The 21,304-nt window shown below is 53.9% G+C and overlaps 1 protein-coding gene across 14 annotated transcripts in view; it reads right to left on the bottom strand.

The window, feature by feature from the left end:
* The window catches only part of ST3GAL1 (ST3 beta-galactoside alpha-2,3-sialyltransferase 1), a 92,709-nt gene that overhangs the window by 25,711 nt on the left and 45,694 nt on the right, over positions 1–21,304 (bottom strand). For 6 of the 14 annotated variants that reach the window (XR_011258959.1, XR_011258957.1, XM_069599819.1 and 3 more), the window contains one exon: positions 15,898–15,952. The exons of 6 other annotated variants lie outside the window; for them this stretch is intronic. Coding sequence is in view for 1 of the 8 variants with exons in the window: in XM_069599819.1 (XP_069455920.1) it covers positions 15,924–15,952 (29 nt within the window). In the remaining 7 variants the exon portion in view is untranslated. Of the gene's footprint in view, positions 1–11,734; positions 12,580–15,897; positions 15,953–21,304 lie in introns of those variants that run through there. 2 more of the 14 variants (XR_011258961.1, XR_011258958.1) reach the window with 1 other exon arrangement.

Genomic DNA, 21,304 nt, shown 5'->3' with positions numbered 1-21,304 from the left:
CTAACTCTTCCTATTCCCAGTTAATTCTGTTCTCAGGGGTAAGGCACTGCAGCTCTCTGACACTTGGTTTCTGAATCCACAAAGTGGGACTGTGTACGTGCTCACTGATTTCAGTTATGTCTGACTCTTTGTGACCCCATGGGCTGTAGCCCGCCAGGCTCCTCAGTCCATGGAATTCTCTAGGCAAGAATACTGGAGTGGGCTGCCATGTCCTCCTCCAGGGCAATTTCCTCACACAGGGATCGAACCCGCATCTCCTGCACTGCAGGCAGATTCTTTACCCCTGAGCTACCGGGGAAGCCCACAGCGAGACTTGTAACGCCCGAAGACAGGGCTGCTGTGGGATAAAAGGATTTGCACAGAAGCGAGCAGCTTGGTTTGAGGGCACAGAGCAGTTCTCTTCCCTCCCTGAGTTTCAGGTTCCTCATTTGTAAAAAGTCCAACAGATTCCCTGGCTTGCCTTACTGGCAGGGTTATTGAAAAGACTGAGTGAAATCAGGCATGAAAGGACAAACTAGGGGAATGAGGAAAATGATGATTCCGACTCGCTTCATTAGCTGCTTCCATGCGTTGAGGGATGGGACAACCAGCCCTTCACTTCTTCCTGCTCTGCTGGCCAGGACCTCTGAGGATCTGCAGGGAGGAGGGTCCCAGAGCGATGCATGGGCGAGAGTGTAATGGGCATCTGTGGTCATTCACGGGGCCCTTCTCTCTTCAAAGGGTCAACTGTTGGAGCGTTAACCTGTGTGCAACGCGAGGGCTTTTAGGGTATCCTGATTCTTCCTGCTTGCACGGTCCCTGCCGGCTAGCATCTTCTGGGCTGGGGATTCTGTCTCTGCTCTCTCCTCTGCATCGTAGGGCTGGAAGGTTAGAGATGACACTTCCCAGCTTCCCCTGACCAGGGGGCTCTGCAATAATGGATAATCAGCATGGAGGTAGGCTTGTCCTCCTTCCTGTGGGGGCGGAAGCTGCTCTGTGGACCAACCTCTCTGTCTCCCTCCACCTTCCAGTTTGCAGGGCATCTCCACACTCTGAGCTGGCATCTTTTTTTTTTTTTTTTGAGAGTTACTTTTAAAATTTTATCTGATTTTTGGCCATGCTGGGTCTTCATTGCTGTGCTCCGGCTTTCTCTAGTTGTGGCGAGCAGGGGTTACGTTTTGTCATGGTGCACACATTTCCCCTTGTGTGGCTTCTCTTGTTGCAGAGCAGGGGCTCTAGGGAGCGGGCTCAGGAGTTCTGGTGCGTGGGCTTAGCTGCCCCTCGATATGTGGGATCCTCCTGGAGCAGGGACCGAACCCGTATTCCCTTCACTGGCAGGTGGATTCTTAACCACAGGACCACCAGGGAATCCCTGTGATGGCTTCTTGTGGCTTCCTGGCCTCTGGGCTCCAGCCTTCAGCATCAGGACTGATATACCTGAGGGCACGGCTCCCATCACCTTTCCAACGACTGTCTAAGCCCCAGATCCTCTGAACCAAATCCTTCTGAAGCTTCTGCCTCAGTGAAGTTTCATCATCACCTGGGATAAGGCGGTGCCCACCTCATGGGCTTCCCTTGTGGCTCAGCTGGTAGAGTCCGCCTGCAATGTGGGAGACCTGGGTTGGATCCCTGGGTTAAGAAGATCCCTTGGAAAAGGGAAAGGCTATCCACTCCAGTATTCTGGCCTGGGGAATCCCATGGACAGAGGAGCCTGGCGGGTTACAGGGTCCATGTGACCACGGGGTCACAGTCGGATGCGACTGAGCAACTTTCATTTCGCTTTACACTTCACACACGCCTCATGGGGCTGGGCTGAGAAAGGCTCCAATCAGTGCAGGCAGAGCTCAGGGGTCTGCGCCCAGCACACAGTGAGCACTCCTTGAATGCTGGGCTTGACTTCTGACATACTCCAGTGGCTTCTGGTTTCCCGCAAGGAGTGCCATCTAACACTCGCACCCGGCCCTCTCCTTTCTGCCCACTTCACTGAACAGACGTGGAGACTGAGCTTAGAAAGGGGAAGCGACGCATCCGACGACACACGGCAAAGTCCAGAGCCGAGAGGGGAGCAGGCGCCTGACTCTAAGACTGCCTGGGTCCTTAGAAGGAACCCGCTCTGTTCACGCAGCTGCCCTGGCGTGGCTGTTTCCACACCTGCCGGGGGCAGGAGGGTGGAGGGCGTCATGGGCTGGGATGGACAGGGAAAGGAGCCAGTAGGGGCTGAGGGGGCCGCATTAGGCACTGATTAATCCATCATCAGGGGACAGATGCTTATGGAGGCTGTCCCTTTGCAGACCCTGTTTACCCACAGTACTGGACAGTCACGGCTCTAGGGCTGGGTGCCAGCTCCATCTGTCAGAGGTGGGAACAGAGGCCCGCAGCTGTCAAGAGACAGAATCCTAAGGAGCTGGGGTACTGGGAGAGGGGGAGTGCAGCAGGTGGGGGCCCCGCCCTGAGTCCCCTGTGACGTCGGAGTTGAGGGAGACCGACAGTGACCACGCCACAGCGGTGACATGAGGATCTGCGTGCAGCCAGTTCGGGGCCTGGCAGAGGGCAGATGTGACCTCGCCTCTCCCAGCTTTTGCTTCCTCCCTGGTCAGCATCTCCCGGCCAGCCCCACCCTCTGAGTCACACACAAAGTTGGCAGCCAGGCTTGTGTGGCCCAGCCTGGACCTGGACTAGCTCTGTGTATGCCTCTCTCTCCCCTGGCTCAAGAAGGACCAGCATTTGGCTGCAGCCAGACCCAGATCGCTCCAGAACACATCATCAAGAGCCGCCCAGCTTGAGTGAGGTGAGGCCTGAGAGATGGCCTCAGGGAGAGGCAAACAGGCTGTGACGATAAGTAACACAGAAATCCTGCCTGACTTGCCCGCCTGCCAGCTGGCCATATAGAGTTCACACTTACGGCTGCAACATTGACCACAACTACATCATCAACTCCTGCCTGAGTCTCCAGGCTGTAGGTCTGCCACCAGATTTTGAATCTGCCAGCCCCGCGTTGCGTGTTGTTGTTGTTTTCCAGTCGCTAAGTCACGTCTGACTCTTTGCGACCCCACGGATTATAACCTGCCAGGCACCACTGTCCATGGGATTTCCCAGCAAGAATACTGGAGTGGGTTGCTACTTCCCTCTCCAGTGGATCTTCCCAACCCATGGATCAAACCCGCATCTCCTGCTTTGGCAGGCAGGTTCTTTACCACTGAGCCACCAGGGAACCCCATGCCCCCCGCCACTGCCCACTCACATGGCATGAGCCAATTCCTAAAATTTAATCTCTCAATATACACACACATCTATTGTATTGGATTTTTTCCTCTGGAGAACCATCTGTTACCCTTTGCTTCGTGTGATCGAAGAGAGAGCTGGGGATGAGTCGGGGGTCCCCTAAGAAAGTGGTAACGGCCAGAGGACCACAGGATGGGCCAGTAACTGGGCAGAGAGGACAGGGGCCTCCGGGCAAAGGAAGCTGCAGGTGCAAAGGCCTGTCAGGAAAGCAGGTGGGTTGGCAGGAACTGAGAGAGACAGTCAAGCTGAGCAGAAACCCAGAGAGGAAGATGCAAGATGGGGTAGGGGTGGGGGTGGGTCAGGCAAGGGCTGGAGCCACATACCAGGGGCCAGGGGAAGTCTCAGCAGGCTTTGCAGCAGAGGGGAGGTCAGGCTCTGGAGGGTCCCGACTTGCCAAAGTCTTCTGGGTTGGGGCGCCGCAGGGCACCTCCCACGTGCAGCACCGCCCCTGCCCGGCCGGCCCTAGGTTTCTGGAAGGGTCGAAGCTGTGTGGCCCGGCCTCCCGGGGGCTCGGGTGGTGAGCTGGGCACCTTGGCTTTCCTTTCCTCCACTCCTGGCACTCTGCTCTGTGCCCAGGGCTGCCCTGGGGCCTCCCCCGTGAGTTCCCATGCTGGTTGGCTCTGGGCCGTGCGGGCACAGACAGGAGACTGAAAGGAGGATGGGGGCTGAGGCCAGACGCTTACGGCTCTGGCCCCTCCCGACCCCCGTGGGGTAGCCAAGACCTGGCGGCCTCTGGCTCCTGTCAATGGCCCTCTTCATGCGATGGCTCTGTTTGTGGGTCTCAGTCCTCTTCAGCCCCAGGATGAGAAACACCCCATGGGTTTTCATCCCCAGGGGCCACACCACGCCCTTGAGAATCACGCTGGCATTCACCTGCCCTGGATGGCCCACTCTGAATGGACCCTGTACGTCCTGCAAAGATCATCCCCTGGAGGTGTGGTCCGCAGGAAGCCCCGCCCCCCTGGAGCCCCGCCCCTACCCTGTCTCTCCCCAGAGAAACAGCTGCTTCAAGAACAGCCGTGGCAGCTCGGAGGGCTTTTCAGGAAGTTGGCTCAGGCTCTTTCTGGAATCCTCCCAACGCTGCTCCCAACGTTGCCCGGGACTCACCCATCAAGAAGCCTCCCTGTCCTCCGGCCAATGAGACAGCCTTGGGCAGGGACAGCACTGGGGTGGGCGTCCCTGTGGGTGCCATGCAGGCTCCAGGCTCACCAGATTCCAGGTTCCACCAGGGGGCACCCTAACAAGCCCTGCCTCCAGGCTCCCGGGGTAACACCCACCAGCTTCTTCCCAACGCTGCCTCCTGCTGGATAACAGGTGAGTCACAGGCCCAGGCCCCTTTAACCCTTGACTGCTCTGGGTGGTGCCTGGGATTTGACCCCACCCACTCCCGAGGCCCTGTCTGTGAACGATTCACCGGCTGTCTCCCACTCGTCAACTCTCTGACTTCTGCTGGACTTAAATATCCAGGTATCAGACAGAATCCTCATTGTTTTTCTTGCGAACCAAGGCTTTTGAGCTGTGGTGTTAGAGAAGACTCAGTCCCTTAGACTGAAGGAAATCAAACCAGTCCATCCTAAAGGAAATCAACCCTGAATACTCATTGGAAGGACTGGTGCTGAAGCTGACGGTCCAGTACTTTTGCCACCTGATGCAAAAAAGCGGACTCATTGGAAGAGACCCCATGCTGGCAAAGATTGAAGGCAGGAGGAGAAGGGGTGACAGAGGATGAGATGGCTGGATGGCGTCACTGACTCAATGGGCAGGAGTTTGGGCAAGCTCTGGAGATGGGGAAGGACAGGGAAGCCTGGTGTGCTGCAGTCCATGGGGTCACAAAGAGTCGGACACGACTGAGCGACTGAACAACAACAAGGCTCATAGAACATCCCTAACCAGATCTGGTGGCCACGGGGAGTGACCTTCATCCTATCTCCCCGTCTATTCACGCAACCCACCCACCCAGCTGTGTCAATATCTGACGCTTTCTTTGCTGGACACCTGGCAAGGCACCTAGAGGCTCTCCAGGGTGGATACCCTTCAAAGACATGTGGCTTCTTAGGGACCAGCCTGGGTGTGAGCGAGACAGTCACAAGTTGTCTGCGGAAGGTAGTATTATCATCACCTCCTTGGTACAGGGCAGACCTACGGTCACATGACCATGGAGGAGCTCTTCAATGCCACCCTCCTGGCTTCTCACCTGGGCACGTGAGGACACCTGTAACACCTCACTGAGCACCACCACCTCTCTTCACTGGTAGATAGTGAAACCCGCCTGGGCAGCAGCCCATGAGGGGCCAGCATCACGAAGGAGGGAATCCCAAGGTCCCCAGGGATTTGGAAGTGGCAGGTTGGTAACAACCGAAGGGAGGAGGGACACAGCTTCTGTGGATGAGGTGGGCATGGAGCTGGACCTTGAACACAGCAGGGGCCCTGGGGCTGATGGAGGTGATCGGAGAAGTGGCGGAAACCAAGTGGCTTCCAAACAGTGAGTTGGTGGTGATGGGGGGCACAGTTCTGGAAAACGGGGTACCCTTAGGAGTGGCTGTGGTAGGCGGGGGCCCAGTGATGGAAGTCTTTAGGAATGCAGACTTTGGGATGAAGGCAATGGGGAGCCAGCGATGGTCTGTGAGCAGCAGAAGGCATCCACACAACCAGCACGTGGAGCCCGGACTGGACGGTGTGCACACCACGCCCCCTGGAGTCTGGAGAGCAGCCCTGCCTCCATCTTGGTGCGTTGGGAAGCCCGTTCTGGGGGGCTTCACTTTTCTCCATTCCTTCCTGCAATGACTTTGCCCATTTCCTGCACACCCAAGAAGTGCGGCAGGTCGAAGGAATCCTCTCTAGGACTTGTGAATTCTCCTCACCCTAGTACCTCTTGCTTGCTCCTGTGTTGGGGAGCTGGAGGACAAAGCAGAGGTTCCTGGACGCACCAGCTGGACTTCAGAGCAGGCAGTTTGGAGAAGCACCCGTGAGAAACACGATTAACCAGGATTAGGGTCATATGAGAAGGAGCTAGATCAATTTTCATGCTTTGAGCTGCACAAAAGGGAATTTAAATCCACAAATCTCCTTATGTGTGTAGACTGAGGGATGCTCAAATCGGAGTCCAAAGACATGCACACAATATCCAAAGTGTGTAACGTGGTCAGGAATCTCAGGAGTTGCCCTGTGTAAGCACCTCCAGGCAGACACCAGGTCCCAGAAGAAAGAGGGGTTTCCCTGATTTGGGTGGCGGAGAAGTCACGACAAAGGAAAGGCGATTCAGAAGGGTGAAGCCCCCACCACACCCTCATCTCGGGGGTCTGCCCTTGGTTCTAAAGAGCTGGGGGTTCCCTGACTTCCTCCCAGGCCCCCTGACTTCAAGGGGAGATCTGAATTCTAATGATTAACAAGGGGCATCCAATCAGCTCCTGAAGGGGGTTGAGGGGGTTGATCTCTGGTGACGCCCAGAATGGGGGTTCAGATTGCAGGATAAACCCAGCAGCCAAAGAGGCAAGGAGCCCAGCACCCACCTGTGTTCTGGGGTGGGCAGGAGCCCCAGAAAAGCACGTGTCTGGCACAAACCATCCCTGGAAGTCAAGGGTCGGAGGACTGTCATGGTGTCCAGTGGGGTGACTGGGATAGAACTGGCCCAGCTCCCCACCCCTGGCCAAGCCCCGTTTGGGAAGAGAGGAGGGGCTGCTCTGTGTATTCAACCCCGCAGCGCTTTGGGCCCAAGTCACCCATGTGGGGCCCCCTCCCAAGCCCTGAACTTGGGAAGGAGGGACACCTTGCCCCCTTGATGTAGGGCTGTGCAGCTGTCCACCGGGAGGACTGAGAGCAAAGTTGTCTGTGCAGATACGCAAGGATGGTGTCAGGGGCTGCAGCGAGCTCCTGGGGTGGCTGAGATCAGGCAGCTTGTGGGCAGCAGAGGCCCAGCGAGCCGGGCAAGAGCAGAGAGACCAGGAATGACCTGCGCACGTAGAGGGCGTGGCAGGCGTCCTCAGAGCCGGGAGCAGCAGGGAGGCTTGGAGCCACGGGAGAGGGGGACCCCCAAGTGAGTATTCCCCATTTGCTCCCACAGCTGGTGAGTCCCAGAGAAACCAGTGCTGGTGGGTGTGTCAGGGAAGGGGCAGGGGACCTGTCTCTAACATCCACAGCTGTGCGTCAGGCACCAAGCTGGGCGCCTCTCCCAGGCCGTGAGGGGGTGATGCTGCCTCTGTCAAGGTCAAGGCTGAGGGCTCTTGTTCAAGGGCACCTGGCCAGGGATGAGCCTGAGATGCAACCGAGGGTAAGAGCCTTCCTGAGGCTGCCGTGCCTGTGGGAGGCCCTGCCCTGCATCTTAATCCCCCTTGGGAGATGTGAGGGATGCCCACAGCCAGGTGGCCCTCTCCCGCCGCTGGAGTTTTGGCCCCTTGGCCTTGTATCTCACTCTCTGTAATTAATGAATGCCATCTACTAATAATAAGTGCTCATTGTCCAAGGCCTTATTTGACCAAAGGGGCTCAAGCAGTTAAAGCACACGATCATGGTCAGCCAGCGGGCAAGCAGGGGATGGAGACAGAGAACTCAGGCCAACTTCTGTTTCCTGTGAGAGAAGTAGAAAGAGGACAGAGGGCTGAAGTTCCAAAGCATGATTAGCTATGTGACGAGCCACCCTGACTACACTGATCCTTCGTGTGCAGAATCGGAACCGTAAAAACCCAAGCCTTGGAAATGAGACAGAGACGAGCTGTGACCTCCACAGGGGCCAGTAGCCTATCTGACTCCTCCTCTGTATAGAGCCTGTTAAGAGCAGACATTCCTTGTGCCCTGACTGTGTGCTGAGTGTACCTCTCAGGATTGGTCTAAGAGCTAGCTTTCTTCCTGTGAACTTACTGAACCTATTAATATGCCCATTTTACAGATAAGGAAAATGGAGGCTCAGGGAGGTTAAGCCATTTGGCCCAAGGCTGTACATGTGGAAAGAGGGACGCGAAAAGGTGATCTAGGATTCAAGAGCCTGAGCTCTGCACCTAAGCGTCTACCCCCCAGCCTGAGCTGCTCTCACAACTGGAGTGCTGGCTGGAGCCCAACACCCCTACCGTGGGTGCATTCATGCCGCCTGGAAGGTCACACACCCACTCAGCCCTACTCCCATTCCCACTCCTCCCTACAAAATGCTCACAGCTACTACCCGTCCTCTATGCAGTGGGGGAGGCAAGTCAAGCAGAAAGGCAGGAAAGAGTGAGCTACGCTGACCACCCCCTCCCGGATGGTGAATACTCCCCTTGTGGCCACAGGTGCTTGGGGACAAAGCCGTTCTGCTCCAGCTCCCCAGGCTGAGGGCGGGAGACTGGAGGGTCTGTCCTCGGTTGCCCATCAAAGAGCTTCCCACTTGGGGAGCGTGGCACTTTGAAACCCTCTCGTTCTGCCTAATTTGCTTTAAAGCACAGACTTCCTTTCATCTTTTCCTGAAATGCCATGGTGAGAAGCAGGCTTTAAAGAGGCTGGCTGCTGCCCTGGGGTCTCAGAGGCTGGCTGGGGTGGCGGGTCCAGGCCTGTCTTGGGGTCTGGTGGAGCGTACCTGACACCAGGCAGGGTCTCCATCCGAGAGTCCTAGCGCTTCTGTTCTGCCAGCTGGGAGACCTCACCCAGCCATGGGGCAATGCACATCCTTGTGTTTGAGTATCCTGAGCTGACACAGGGACCAGTGGAGTTTGTGGGAGGGACACTGGGGTAACTACAGCCCTCCCCAGATATACAGTACAGGGTAAGAGTGATGGATAACGAAATCAAGCCTGTTTTACGGCAAGACAAGAAAATTTTCCTCTGGAGAAAAATTTAAACACAAAGGTTATCTTTGTCCATGTGGGCCTGCTCCTTCCGTTATAGTGTGGATTGTGCGTCCCTATTAACCAGACCATCTTCCTAACCCGGGGATCGAATCCAGGTCTCCCGCATTGCAGGCAGATTCTTCACCATCTGAGCCACCAGGGAAGCCTGACTAACACTCATTTTAGTGTGTGTGTTCACATCTGTATTGACCAGATCTGCTTAAAAGATGGGAGGTCCTGATGGCTCAGGGGTGAAGAATCTGCCTGCCGTGCAGGAGACCTGAGTTCAACCCCTGGGGCGGGAAGATCCTCTGGAGAAGCAAACGGCAACCCACTCCAGGATTCTTGCCTGGAGAATCCCATGGATAGAGTCTGGCAGGCTACAGTCCATGGGGTTGAAAAGAGTCACACACGACTGAGCGACAACACTTTCACCTTCTTTCACTTCCTTAGAAGATTCCTCCTTCATCTCATCAAGGGCCACCACATTCCTCAGGAGATAACCTTTCTTCTTAATCTTGTGAGGGTTCATGAAGACCCATAACCCATTGCTTGCTTTGGATGTGTAGATCTGGATTGTGTAAACTGTCCATAACATGTCATCTGACGTAGAACTTTTTGTCTCTAAAACGTGTATAACTGTGCTCTGACTTCTAACATGAGGAATAGTCCTCCGAGCTTTCTGAAAGACTGTCTCCTGGGTTATGATCCTCCTGCCGTGCTAAGTCGCTTCAGTTGTGTTGAAGAAGAGTCAGTTCTTCACATCAGGTGGCCAAAGTATTGAAGTTTCAGCTTCAGCATCAGTCCTTCCAAAGAACACCCAGGACTGATCTCCTTTAGGACAGATTGGATGGATCTCCTTGCAGTCCAAGGGACTCTCAAGAGTCTTCTCCAACATCACAGTTCAAAAGCTTCAATTCTTCAGCTCTCAGCTTTCTTTATGGTCCAACTCACATCCATACATGACTACTGGAAAAACCATAGTTTTGACTAGATGGACCTTTGTCGGCAAAGTAATATCTCTGCTTTTCAATATGTTGTCTAGGTTGGTCCTAGCTTTTCTTCCAAGGAGCAAGCATCTTTTAATTTCATGGCTGCAGTTACCATCTGCAGTAATTTTGGAGCCCCCCAAAATAAAGTCTCTCACTATTTCCATTGTTTCCTATCTATTTGCCATGAAGTGATGGGACCAGATGCCATGATCTTAGTTTTTTGAATGTTGAGTTTTAAGCCAACATGTGATCCTCAGGTTGGCCCAAGTAAAATTTTCCATTTCTTTCTTAGATGGACTATTGATGATGCTTTTTTTTTTTTTTCCATCCACTGGGGCAAGATCTGAAGAGGCACTGCCTCAGCTGTTTTCTCTCTCGCTCTGTTCTTTTGCTCTCTGGGAACCTGACCCTTTTTACCTTCACGTCCTCCCTTCTCCCAGTGAATGAACAGCATCTTTATCAGGGAAGATCCTGGCAGATGAATTCTACATAAGTGTCTGCATGTGTGCTGTGAACTAGAGCTGAAACTCAAACAATTTCAATTTCAGTTAAGAAAGAAATAACCTAGAAGGCTGAATCATCAGGGTGAGTTTGCTTCCTCACATTAATGCAAATAATAAGCACATGGTCTTCTGATTCAACGTATATGCCTAGGTGCTTATTTCCTTCCTATTTTACAGGTAGATAACAGGTGTAGAGAATAAGTGCCTACTGATAAGCCATGACCTAGGAAATGGTACCAAGAACCTTCACTCCCTTTTGTTTCCTGAACTCAACCTCTGAAATTATTGACTAAGTTATGTTGCTGTTATTGTTCAGTCGCTAAGTTGTGTCCCACTCTCTTTGACCTCATGGACTGCAACATGCCAGACTCCTCTGTCCTTCATCATCTCCCAGACTTTGTTCAAATTCATGTCCATTGAGTTGGTGATGCCATCCAACCATCTCGTCCTCTGTCGTCTCCTCCTCCTGCCTTCAATCTTTCCCAACATCGGGGTCTTTTCCAAGGAGTCAGTTCTTCGCGTCAGGTGGCAGCCGAAGTACTGGAGTTTCAGCTTCAGCATCAGTCCTTCCAACGAATATTCAGGACTGATTTCCTATAGGACTGACTGGTTGGATCTCCTTGCAGTCCAAGGGACTCTCCAGAGTCTTCTCCAACACCACAATTTGAAAGCACCAATTCTTTGGTGCTCAATCTTCTTTATGATCCAACTCTCACATCCATACATGACTACTGGAAAAACCACAGCTTTGACTGTACAGAAGAACCCATCCTGAGATGAGGCTCCAGGCATGAAAGGAGTAGGGTCTCCCCCACTTCACAAGTCTCTTATCTCTGACCTAGGACTCCTTTGTGTTCTGCCAGTATCCCCAAAACACTAACAAGTTAGCTATTAGCTCATAAGTGGAATAAATCAAACCCCAGACCATACACCCATTAGCTTGTAAGTGGAATAAATCAAACCCCAGAGCTTACTTTCCATATCTTAAAGTATTTTACTATCGGCCCAAATCCCTTGTTGATGGAGTGGCTGTTTCCTGTCCCCTCCCGGCTGGTGAATTCCATGTCTCCAGTGCCACTTTCCCAGGAACTTCCCTGGTGCCCTCGCCCCTCCTTTTCCCCAGAATTCACATGAGGCTAGGATGCACTGGATGGAATGGAATGGACCAGAAGAAAATTTGCACTGATTAAAGGGGAGGCAGACATTAGCTTTAGTTAGTAAACAAAGGATGTGTTGCACCAGTGAATTTGGAGTAAACATTGTGGAAAACATAGAAAAGTGAAAGTTTCTGAATGTTCACATTTTTGTGACCTTGCGAGTGAACTCAGTCACAGACTCTCTAGAGTTCGACCAGATGTAGAAAACTGTCAGACTGAGCCTTAAGTGCTCTGAGTGCACAGGCTGTGTCTCTGGTGCCCTGGGCCCTGGCCCCTCACGGGGGCCTGTTATGGGCAGATGGACAGGTCATTAGCCCAGTGACGTGGATGGGCTTGCTGGTCGACCACCAGGCTGCCTGCTCCCTGCGGAGGAAGCAGGGAAGGCTGAGCCTCATGGTACAGGAACTTCTTGACCCTTTCTTATGAGAAACGTTCAACTAACCAGGCGGAACTGCTCTCTGATTATTCTTTTTCCAGCTGAATGAAATTCAGTTCATGGAAGACTTAATAAGTCCTTTTGGGCCCTGAAGAAACAGACATACTCCTCTGCTCCGGTAAATGAGTTTCTGGCTCTGCAGCCCCGGGTCTCAGATCAGGGGGAGGTGAGGACTATCTGAAGCTCCAATCTGAATGCCTGAGGCAGGACAGCCAAGGTCGTGCCCTCTTCACTGGGCACCTCTCCGCTGAGAGCTCCAGGTCTACAGAATCAAAGGGGCGCTGCTAGAAGGCTCTGTCCCTGGGCTGGGCTGCTGCCTGCCTTGGAGGCAAAGGCTTGTGGCATTTCAAGATCGCAGAGGATCACAGGGAGGATCAGGCCTCTCCACTTTTTCTTCCCCCCAGGTGCAGACACGAAGGCTCTAGGAGAGGATGTGACCTGTCCAAGGTGGTAAATGTGGTAGCAGCAGGGAGATTAGAAGCTGGTGTCCCTCACTCCCAAAGCATGTCCCTTCCGGCACACCCGGGCTGTGAGCTGCTCCGGAAGGAGCTAGACAAGCATCAGCACCAACAAGGACGCACAGGAAGCAAACGGAGCCCGGAGGGGACAGGGTCTGCTCAAGATCACAGCCCGCTAATGGCCAGGCCCCCGCCCCCACCCCCACCCCAGGCCTTGCTCCGTGCGCTGGAACCTCCTCTCCTACGCTCAGCTTGAGGTCAGCAGTGCAGCCCCAGCCTACTTTCTTGCTCTGTTCCTGTGATTTTGGGGTCCAGGTTCCTGCCCTGCTTGGAAAGATGAGCTTGAACTAGTGCACCACAGCATGCTGAAAACGCAGTCTTGGTTCAAACATGCATTATGAGAATAAATGCAAAGCAAGAAGGTGAAACTATTTCAAGTGTCACCCAAGAGCATTGTGCACTGTGCTTCGTAGCTCAGCGGTGTCGGACTCAGGGACTGCAGCCCACCAGGCTCCTCTGTCCATGGGGAGTCTCCAGGCAAGCATACTGGAGTGGCTTGCCAAGCCCTCCTCCAGGGGATCTTCCCCACCCAGGGGTTGAACTCCTGTCCCTGCATGGCAGGCGGATTCTTTACTGACTGAGGCACTAGAGAAGCCACCCAGGAGTGAACTGTGCAAAGAAGATGAAGGGATGAGACCAGCAATTTCTTGTTATAGTCACACCTTCCCTCGGCTCCAGTCAGTTCTGTCTGGTTTTTCTTACCATGCAACAGCTACTCCCTGCCACAGCCCTAGACACGTGGAGGTGACGGATGGAGGGAATAATGGTGATGATCAGGAGCTGTGTTGCTGGGAAGGTGGGAAGGCAAACACCCAGACCATCAGATGCCAAGGGTGCGAGGTACAGTAAGCACATGCCCTGCCCCAGGGCCTTTGCACATGCTCTTCCCTCCACCTAGACTATCTTAGGGTGGAGCCCGCAGGGCTCGCTCCCTCACTGCAAGCATGCTTCTGCCCAGCCGCTCTCCTTGGAGAGGCCTTTTCCGATCACCCTAAGACAGGATCGCTCTAGGGATCACTCCTGTCACTAGCCCTTTTGTTCAGCTGCATTTTCCCTCACAGCCTTAATCGCAGAAGGACACCCCATTGCATCCGAGTTCCTTCTTTGTCTATCTGTCTCCCCACCAACCAGGGGGGCAGAACTTCACCAGCGTCCCTCACTGCTGCGTCGATCTCGCTGAGAACCACACTGGGGCCTCAACCTGTCCGTGTGGACTGACAGCAGGGTGAGAGGTGGTCCAAGCTCAGGGAGCAGAGGTGCATTCTGGTGTGTGCACAGTGTGAGTGAGGGGTCTCGGTCACTTCCCAGCCTCGGTGTCCTCACACGGCGAATGGGACGATTCCAATGACAACTCAGTCGGCCTGACCCATGAAGGGGTGGGAGCAGGTGCCCTCTGATCCCTAGACCTTGTGTCTGGAGGTTTCCGGTCCTCGTTAAGCTCTGCTGGTCCCCGCCCAAGCAGATCGGCCATCCTCAGGGAGAGGAAGTCAGAGCCCAGCCTACACTTCCTTTGGTTTTTGCAAAAGCAGCAAACCCCAAAATACTACAAAACCGCACTGTGTATTTGTACGGCACTCAGCGGTGTGGTCTGCAGGTGTGAGAGCTGCCTGCTGAGTCCCTCTGTGGCTGGAATACGATGTAGGTACACTGCCTGTGCGGAGGCCCCTGGCCCACTGTGGGGCCCACGGCTCTGGTCTGAGCCTCTGACTGACCTCCCTGGAGTGGGGAGATGGCCTCTGTCGGTTACGGGAGGCTCATCCCTGAACCCATGTGTGCATCTGGCTCTGGGGCTGTCTTGATCAGGGTACAGCGTTGTTTTGATCATACGCCACATCTCCCTCAGTCCTCTGTCCCCATGGCTCTTCCTTGTCAACCCAGGAATCTGCAAGAGCATCATCAAAGGCTCACCAATGCCGCAGCTGAGAAACCACAGCCGGGGGTCAGTCTTAGCTGTACTTGGTCCATAACCCACTGTACAGATGGACAAACTGAGGCCCCCATGAAGAGGAGGGACTTAGTAAAGTCCACACTGGGTGATGTGGCAGAACCAGGCTTAGAACCAGCTTTCCAGACTTCCGGACAAGCACATCAATTGTGGTTTTCATGTTTTCTTTAAACAGAATCTCACCCAGGCAGAAACGAGCTACTGAAACGCAGCTTTTCTGGGTCACATGGCTCGGGGTGGGGGACCCCTGGCCCAGCTGCTGGGCCTCCTCATTACCACTAAGGGGGTTCAAAAACCAAAACCGTTAGTAGACCACACCCAAGGTCCACACTGGTGGCCTATGAACATCACACCCACTTCCTCTCCAACTCCAGGGTTTTTCTTTGAGGAGTTTGGAGACCAAATCAGGTAGTTTGCATAAGGCCATGCTACTAAATGGGGCTTGTTCATATTCAAAGGGTTCTCAAAGATGAGTTCCAGGAAATCTTCTGAAAAGGCAGAGACTGGTTTCAAGGATGAGAAAGAGGAGATGGAAGAGAAGAGAAGTGAGAAGCAGGAGGACCGACGCAAAGTGGGTGTAGTCAGAGCCAAGGTGAGGCTGCAGGGGGACGGCTGGGGGACAGCATCAGTACCCTGTGGGAGCCCATTCAGATGCGGGGGGAGGAACAGGGGGCTCCAGCCTGCACTCACCGCCCTGCCCTCCGTCCCACCATGGAATCCTACTTTTGGAATCACACAAAAAAGGACCCACTCATCTTCAAAACAGTCTATGGATACAGTCCGCACATAGGGTATCTGATCTTTACAATAAGGGGGTATAACACATTTCTTATTTGTATCTGTTGGAAATGTTGATGAACTTGTGTGTCTTAGACACTCAGTCCTGTCTGACCCTTTGTGACCCCATGGAAACTGTAGCTGCCTAGGTTCCTCTGTCCATGGGATTCTCCAGGCAAGAATACTGGAGATACTGATGTATTTGAACGTGGCAAAAAGTGGAAGTAGTTAACCAGGACAGTTCAGTGATTAGACACACACCCCACTACCTGAACACTGTACAACCAAGTAGGGTCAGAAAGGCTTGCCTTCTCAACGCCCTGTAGGCATGGAGAGCCTACTCTGTTCTGGATGCTGCAGGAAGCACAGGAAGAAATGAAAGTCACCAAGGCACAGATCTCCCACACTCAGGTGGAAGAGGACGATCCAACAGCACAAGGCACAGAAAACAAGGCAATTAAGAGCACAGATTCTGGCGTCAGAGAGCTGGGTTCAAAGTCCAACTCTGCCACTTACCGGCTGTGTGATCTCGGGGGAGTCCCTTAACCTCTCTGAGCCTCTGTTTCTTCATCTGAAAAATGGCCAAAAGAGAGAGAGAGAGAGAAAAAAAAAAAACGAAACTCAGTCTTACAGAGAGGGCGTGAAGATCTAAGGAGAGAGCCTGCCTCGTGCTCAGCTCAGACACAGAGTGAACGCTGAGCGCTGAGAAGTGATAGAGACGTGGAGGGCAGAGGGGACAGCAGTCACCTTCAGAGTCCCGGGGGTGGGGGGAGTCGGGGGACCTGAGGGTGCAGGCTTCCTGTTCCACACCGAACATGAAAGCTCCACGCTGCCTGATTGCTAAGCTGGCTTCCTGCTCTAGAGCGAAGACAGGAGGGTAAGCTCGGACCCAGCGACCACTGTGCGCCCTGCACTGAGTTTAACACACTTCACACATGGGTTAACCTACAGCTTCCTGTGGGACAGAGGAGGAGACGAGGATCGTCAGGCAAAGCCTGTGGGGTCGAAGCCCTTCTCTACCCAGAGGACAGACAGGTGGCACTTGTGGGTGAACTGGTGGCAAGTCCCAGATCACGTGTGGAGGCGGGGGACGGGGTCTGATTCCAGAATATTCTAACTGGCAACAGACTGCTGGGTGTTTTGGGAAGAGAGAGAGAGCTTGAATCTGAGAAATCAGGAGGCATCATTGCTATTTAGCTGCTTTTCCTAAACATGGGGGAGCAGGGAGGGCCCTCCCTAAATAACAACGACAACACCCTATGGTGTTATTATTATTACACATAAGCCTGCGGGCTTGTAGCAGCTCCAGCCTCATGCTCCACCAGCTCCCGTCACCTGTGAGGTGTGCAAAGTGCTGTCCCTCCTGGGGGTGGGGGTGAAAACTCAAACCCCCGGGGCCACTTTCTCTCCCCCTGGCCTGAGCTCGCTGACCTCTGCCCATCAATAATGGATGACCTGTGCACGTTAGTGTCTGCACGGCAGTCGCCCCGGCCGGCATGAGGGAGTCACCGCCTAGGGTGGGGCCAGCCTACCTCCTACTCTCCATGGAAACCATATGAAATAAGAACTTTTTTTCATTGAAGCCCTAATGGTAAAGAATCCTCCTGCCAACGCAGGAAGCATAAGAGATGCGGTTTCGAACCCTGGGTCAGGAAGACCCCCTGGAGAAAGAAACGGCAACCCACTCCAGTATTCTTGCCTGGAGAATCCCATGGACTAGAGGAGCCTGGTGCGTTACAGTCCATGGGGCTGCAAAGGCCTGGACATGACTGAAGCGACTTAGTACACGCACATAGTTGATTTACAGGGTTGATACCTGTGCTGTAAGCCCCACCTCTCGGGGTTGGTAGGAGAGGTAGATTTTGAGATCATACCCTTAAAGCTTCCAGAACCATTTGTGGAATGTAGTAGGGACGTTAAGAAAGGAGAAACCAGTACCTCTTTCCTCCCTGGGGCTGTCCTGGAGGACAGGCAGGAAACCTGAGTGCCTGCAGGGGCAAGCGTTGGTAACTAGAAGCTACTGGCCCTTCCGCAGGTAGCAAACGACTCCCAGTGATCCTTGGAGTCACTTCACCCGGTGGGGCAGGTCTCGGGTTTGAATTTCCTCAGGAGGGTCAGGCAGGGGGATGGGGCTGGGTCCCCGGAGAGTGGCTCCTCTTGGCACCCAGCCCAGAGAGCCTTTCCTGGGTGGCTGCTGTGTCTATTGGCTGCTGGCAGCTGCCTCTTTCTCCAAAGGGCTTTCCTGGCCAGACAGGAGCTGCCCAGCCAGGGAGGAGACCATGCCTGGCCCCCAGTCTATGACAGAGGGAATCAGAGCTGCTCAACGGTGACCCCCCTTTGCCTCCACTTGGAACTAGCCCTTGGTGGGTGCCCTGTGCCCCTGGGGTCAGGCTGAAGTTTGATTCCATCCCAAGACACCTCCCTGCCCAGCCTCTGTCTTCCCCCTGCCCTGTCCGTCTCCCCTCACTGCCTCCTCAGTAACCCACATGCCCCAAATCCCAGCCTCAGGCTCTGCTGGGAGAGACCTGGGCCTCCCTGGGTGAGGCAAGTCAGACGTCAGGAAGAGAAAGCCTCAACGTGAAGTGCTCTGAAGTTCTGAGAACTTTTTTTGCAGAGCGGGGAGGCTCCCAGGGCCACCGTCTGGTCCAAACTCCTGGCTTTATAGAGAGCAATAGAATGGTGCTGGTGACCCCACGGTGAACGAGGAAACAGCTTTCTCCTCTGGCAGCTCGGTCATCACACAGAGCGGAGCACAGCAAACACTTGGGTAGCCAAGTCAGGGGGATGGCGTGACAGTGGGGGACAGGGAAGTGGGCCCTGGGGTGAACTCCAAGCTGAGCTCCTGAATGAGCCGGCCGTGAAAAGGCAGGGGCGAGGAGAGCAGAGAGCAGGTGGAGGGGAGAGTCTGTGCAAGGTTGTAAGGCAGGAACGAGCCGGGTGTACTCTACCCGAAGCCCAGCACTTTGAGCCAAGGGGTGATTTTACAGGACGAGGAAGTAGGGCCTGATCATGCGACTCACCTCCCCCGGGGCAGGGGGAGTAGAGGCTTGTCACCCAGCAAATTAGCAAAGACGAGCAACTCTTCATGACCCCAACCTAGTCACCTTCTCTAGTTGAGCTCTGTCCTTGGAAAACCAGTGCATGCCTGTCCCACTGGGGTTTCCCAGGCCAAGTCCATCTTTCACATCGAATATTTCAAAGCCAGTGATTAAGGCTCGTGAGTCAACCAATTAGTGGTCCTCGGAACATCAGCTCCACTTTCCAAAGAGTTTCTTGGGCTTTCGTGTGAAGGCACCCGGCAGACATGAGGCTGATAAGCATTTCCACAAGGCCCATAAATCTGCCCCCCTTCGTGTCATCCCACATCAGATGGATGGGGCACAGGAAGCGTGGGGAGCTCCTGCTGGGGAGGAGTCAGGGCGGAGTGCAGGCTTTGGGCGGGGTGCTCGTGGCCACTCAAAGGAAGAGGCAGGTCCTGCTGCTCGCTGGCCAGGCAACCCGAAGCCAGAGCTGAAAGCGTCTGGAGCCTCAGTCCCCTCCTCTGGAAAATGGGGACAGCAGGAACCACGAGAGAGTGGACCGAAGGCTGCAGGAAAGCTGGGGACAGGCGACTGGCCTCCATCACTGACAGCACCACGAGCCTGGTCCTCCTCTGCCCGGGGCGCCTACCCCAGCTGGGAGCAGCATGGGGACACGGGGCAACATCCATCATGGGTTATGGACAGAGGCTGGAGTAGAAATCTGAGGGCGCCCACCTCCTATTCTTCCTTTCTGAGTCCTCACGTACTTCACACAAATAACCTCTGACCTTTTCAAACAGGATTTCAAGTGATAAACCAAAGTGTTTGTTGCCACAAGCACACAAAGGGCAAAGAAAGGAAATCCTTGTCATTTCCCTCTTTAAATCTGCAGCCTTAATATCCAGCACCCTGAATTAAATCTTTTTGATATACTTGCACATTTGGGCAGTAAATACTCATCTTGGGTTTTAAAAGATCGACAAACACAATTTGAAAATTCTCATCAAGGCAAAGCTTGCTAAGGGACAGAAAAGCAAGGTTATCTGGGCTTGGAACTTTCATTAATGGTGTATGGGAAGGTAGATATGCAGGAAATCTGCAGTCCTTGTGAGAGTGGCAAAGATTAACAGAATGGAATTGTTCCGGAGCATCTAATAACAGAGAAGAGTGACTGTCTTCAACGAGCACCTACTATGTGTTCGGCAATTTTTACAATAGAACGTTTTAGTGGATGTTTTACTGTGTGAAACACTTTATGTGGATAAAGCTATTCAATCTTCCGAACAGCCTAGTATCAGGTACCTTTTCATCACCCCATATTTGGGCGAGCACAGAGAGGTGAAGTCACCTGTCCAAGGCCACACAGCGAGTCACGGCAGAGTCAATATCAGAAGCCAGATTGAGCTGACGGCAACAGTGACAAACAGTCCTAAGTTCTCTCCCCTCCTCTTTCTACAGACCTTGATGGTGCTCTATCATCGTTTCCATACTTAGGAAAGCCCATTGAGCTGCAGAAGGTGAAGGGCTTTTCCCAGGTCACAGGCCAGCTATGAATCAACTCAGGGACAGTCCAGGTCCCAAGCCTCATTTCTGCCATGTGTCCCGAGGCTAACCAAACCGGAAGTGGGTCAGAAGTGAGCTGGGAGGAAAGAACAAAACCATTCAGCCTGTTCAAATTCAGAGAACCAAATGGACCCTTTGCCAAACCAGTTTGGGTTTTCACATGAACAATTAAAATTCTTTAACAGAAAATTTGTATCTTAGGCACAGCACAGGGTATAAGGAGATCTTTGAAACTAACACTTTCACTTTTCACTAATTAGAATGATTCAAACAGCAAAGTGACATCATTTCAAACCTATCAGAATCTCAAGGATGACAACATCTGACCTACCCCTGACCTCTAGTTCCTCCCGCCCCGCAAAGCACACACCCAGGGAAACCAACTGCGATTTGGGACTTGCAGACTCTCCCAGAGTGGACCAGAGTCTTCGCACTGGCTCAGCATCTCCCGGGAGCGTGGTGCTCAGAGTGGCCGTGCCCTCCTCGTTGTGGGAGGGGAGTCAGTGGGTGAGACCAGGAGGAGTGAGCCCCGGCTTGTCCCCTTTCTCCCTTCTAACAGATGCCCAGGCTCCTTCAGGTGGCCCCCTCCCCTCCTCCAAGTGCCCTCTATGGGGTGGTGAATACCCAAGCCGCCTGCCTACAACATGAGCACAAATGGTCCCTGGAGACTTGTCAGACGTCTGTGTTCCTTGGGCAGTGAGATGCCCTCCTGGGGCCCTGACCTCTGAGCACATGTGCGAGGCTGGAAGGAATGAGGTTGTGGGGGGTGCAAGAGCCTGCATTCCAGGTCCAGACATCACTTGGGTCTGCCCTCTGAGACCCTGCCTTCCTAGTCCAGGGCTCAGGGCTGTCTCTGGCATCTTGTGGCTCAGCCAATTTCATAAAAAGGGAGGCCACACTGCTAGCGTCCTCACTGGCCTCCGCCCATCCTGTCGGCAAAATCCAAGTCCCTCTCACTGCCCACCTTCCTCACACCTCACCGTCTGGATCACTCAGCCTCCCTTCCTTGATGTCTTCTGGGGTGATCCAGCCTCCTCCCCTCACCCCTCTGTCTTCATTTCCTGGACCTCTTGTTGCCCCACCCACAGTCTTGGCCTTGCGAGAAGGGCCTGTCTCGGGGGTGAGATCTTTACTATTTTCTCGGGGGACAGCACCTCCCATGAAATCCCAGGCAGCTGGCCCCCCTCCAGGAACCACACTCCTAGAGCCCCCAGCCACCTCCGTCTGCCTTGCCCTCACACGTGCTCCCCTGCCCTCTCTGTTCTCTTCTGGCTAACTCCACAACTGCACTTGAACCCACCAAGTTCAACCTGCCTCAGGGCCTTTGAACTTGCTGACTG

This window comes from Ovis canadensis, chromosome 9 (genome assembly GCF_042477335.2).
Source record: "Ovis canadensis isolate MfBH-ARS-UI-01 breed Bighorn chromosome 9, ARS-UI_OviCan_v2, whole genome shotgun sequence".
NCBI lineage: Eukaryota > Metazoa > Chordata > Mammalia > Artiodactyla > Bovidae > Ovis > Ovis canadensis.
This window is presented reverse-complemented; position numbering and strand designations above follow the sequence as displayed.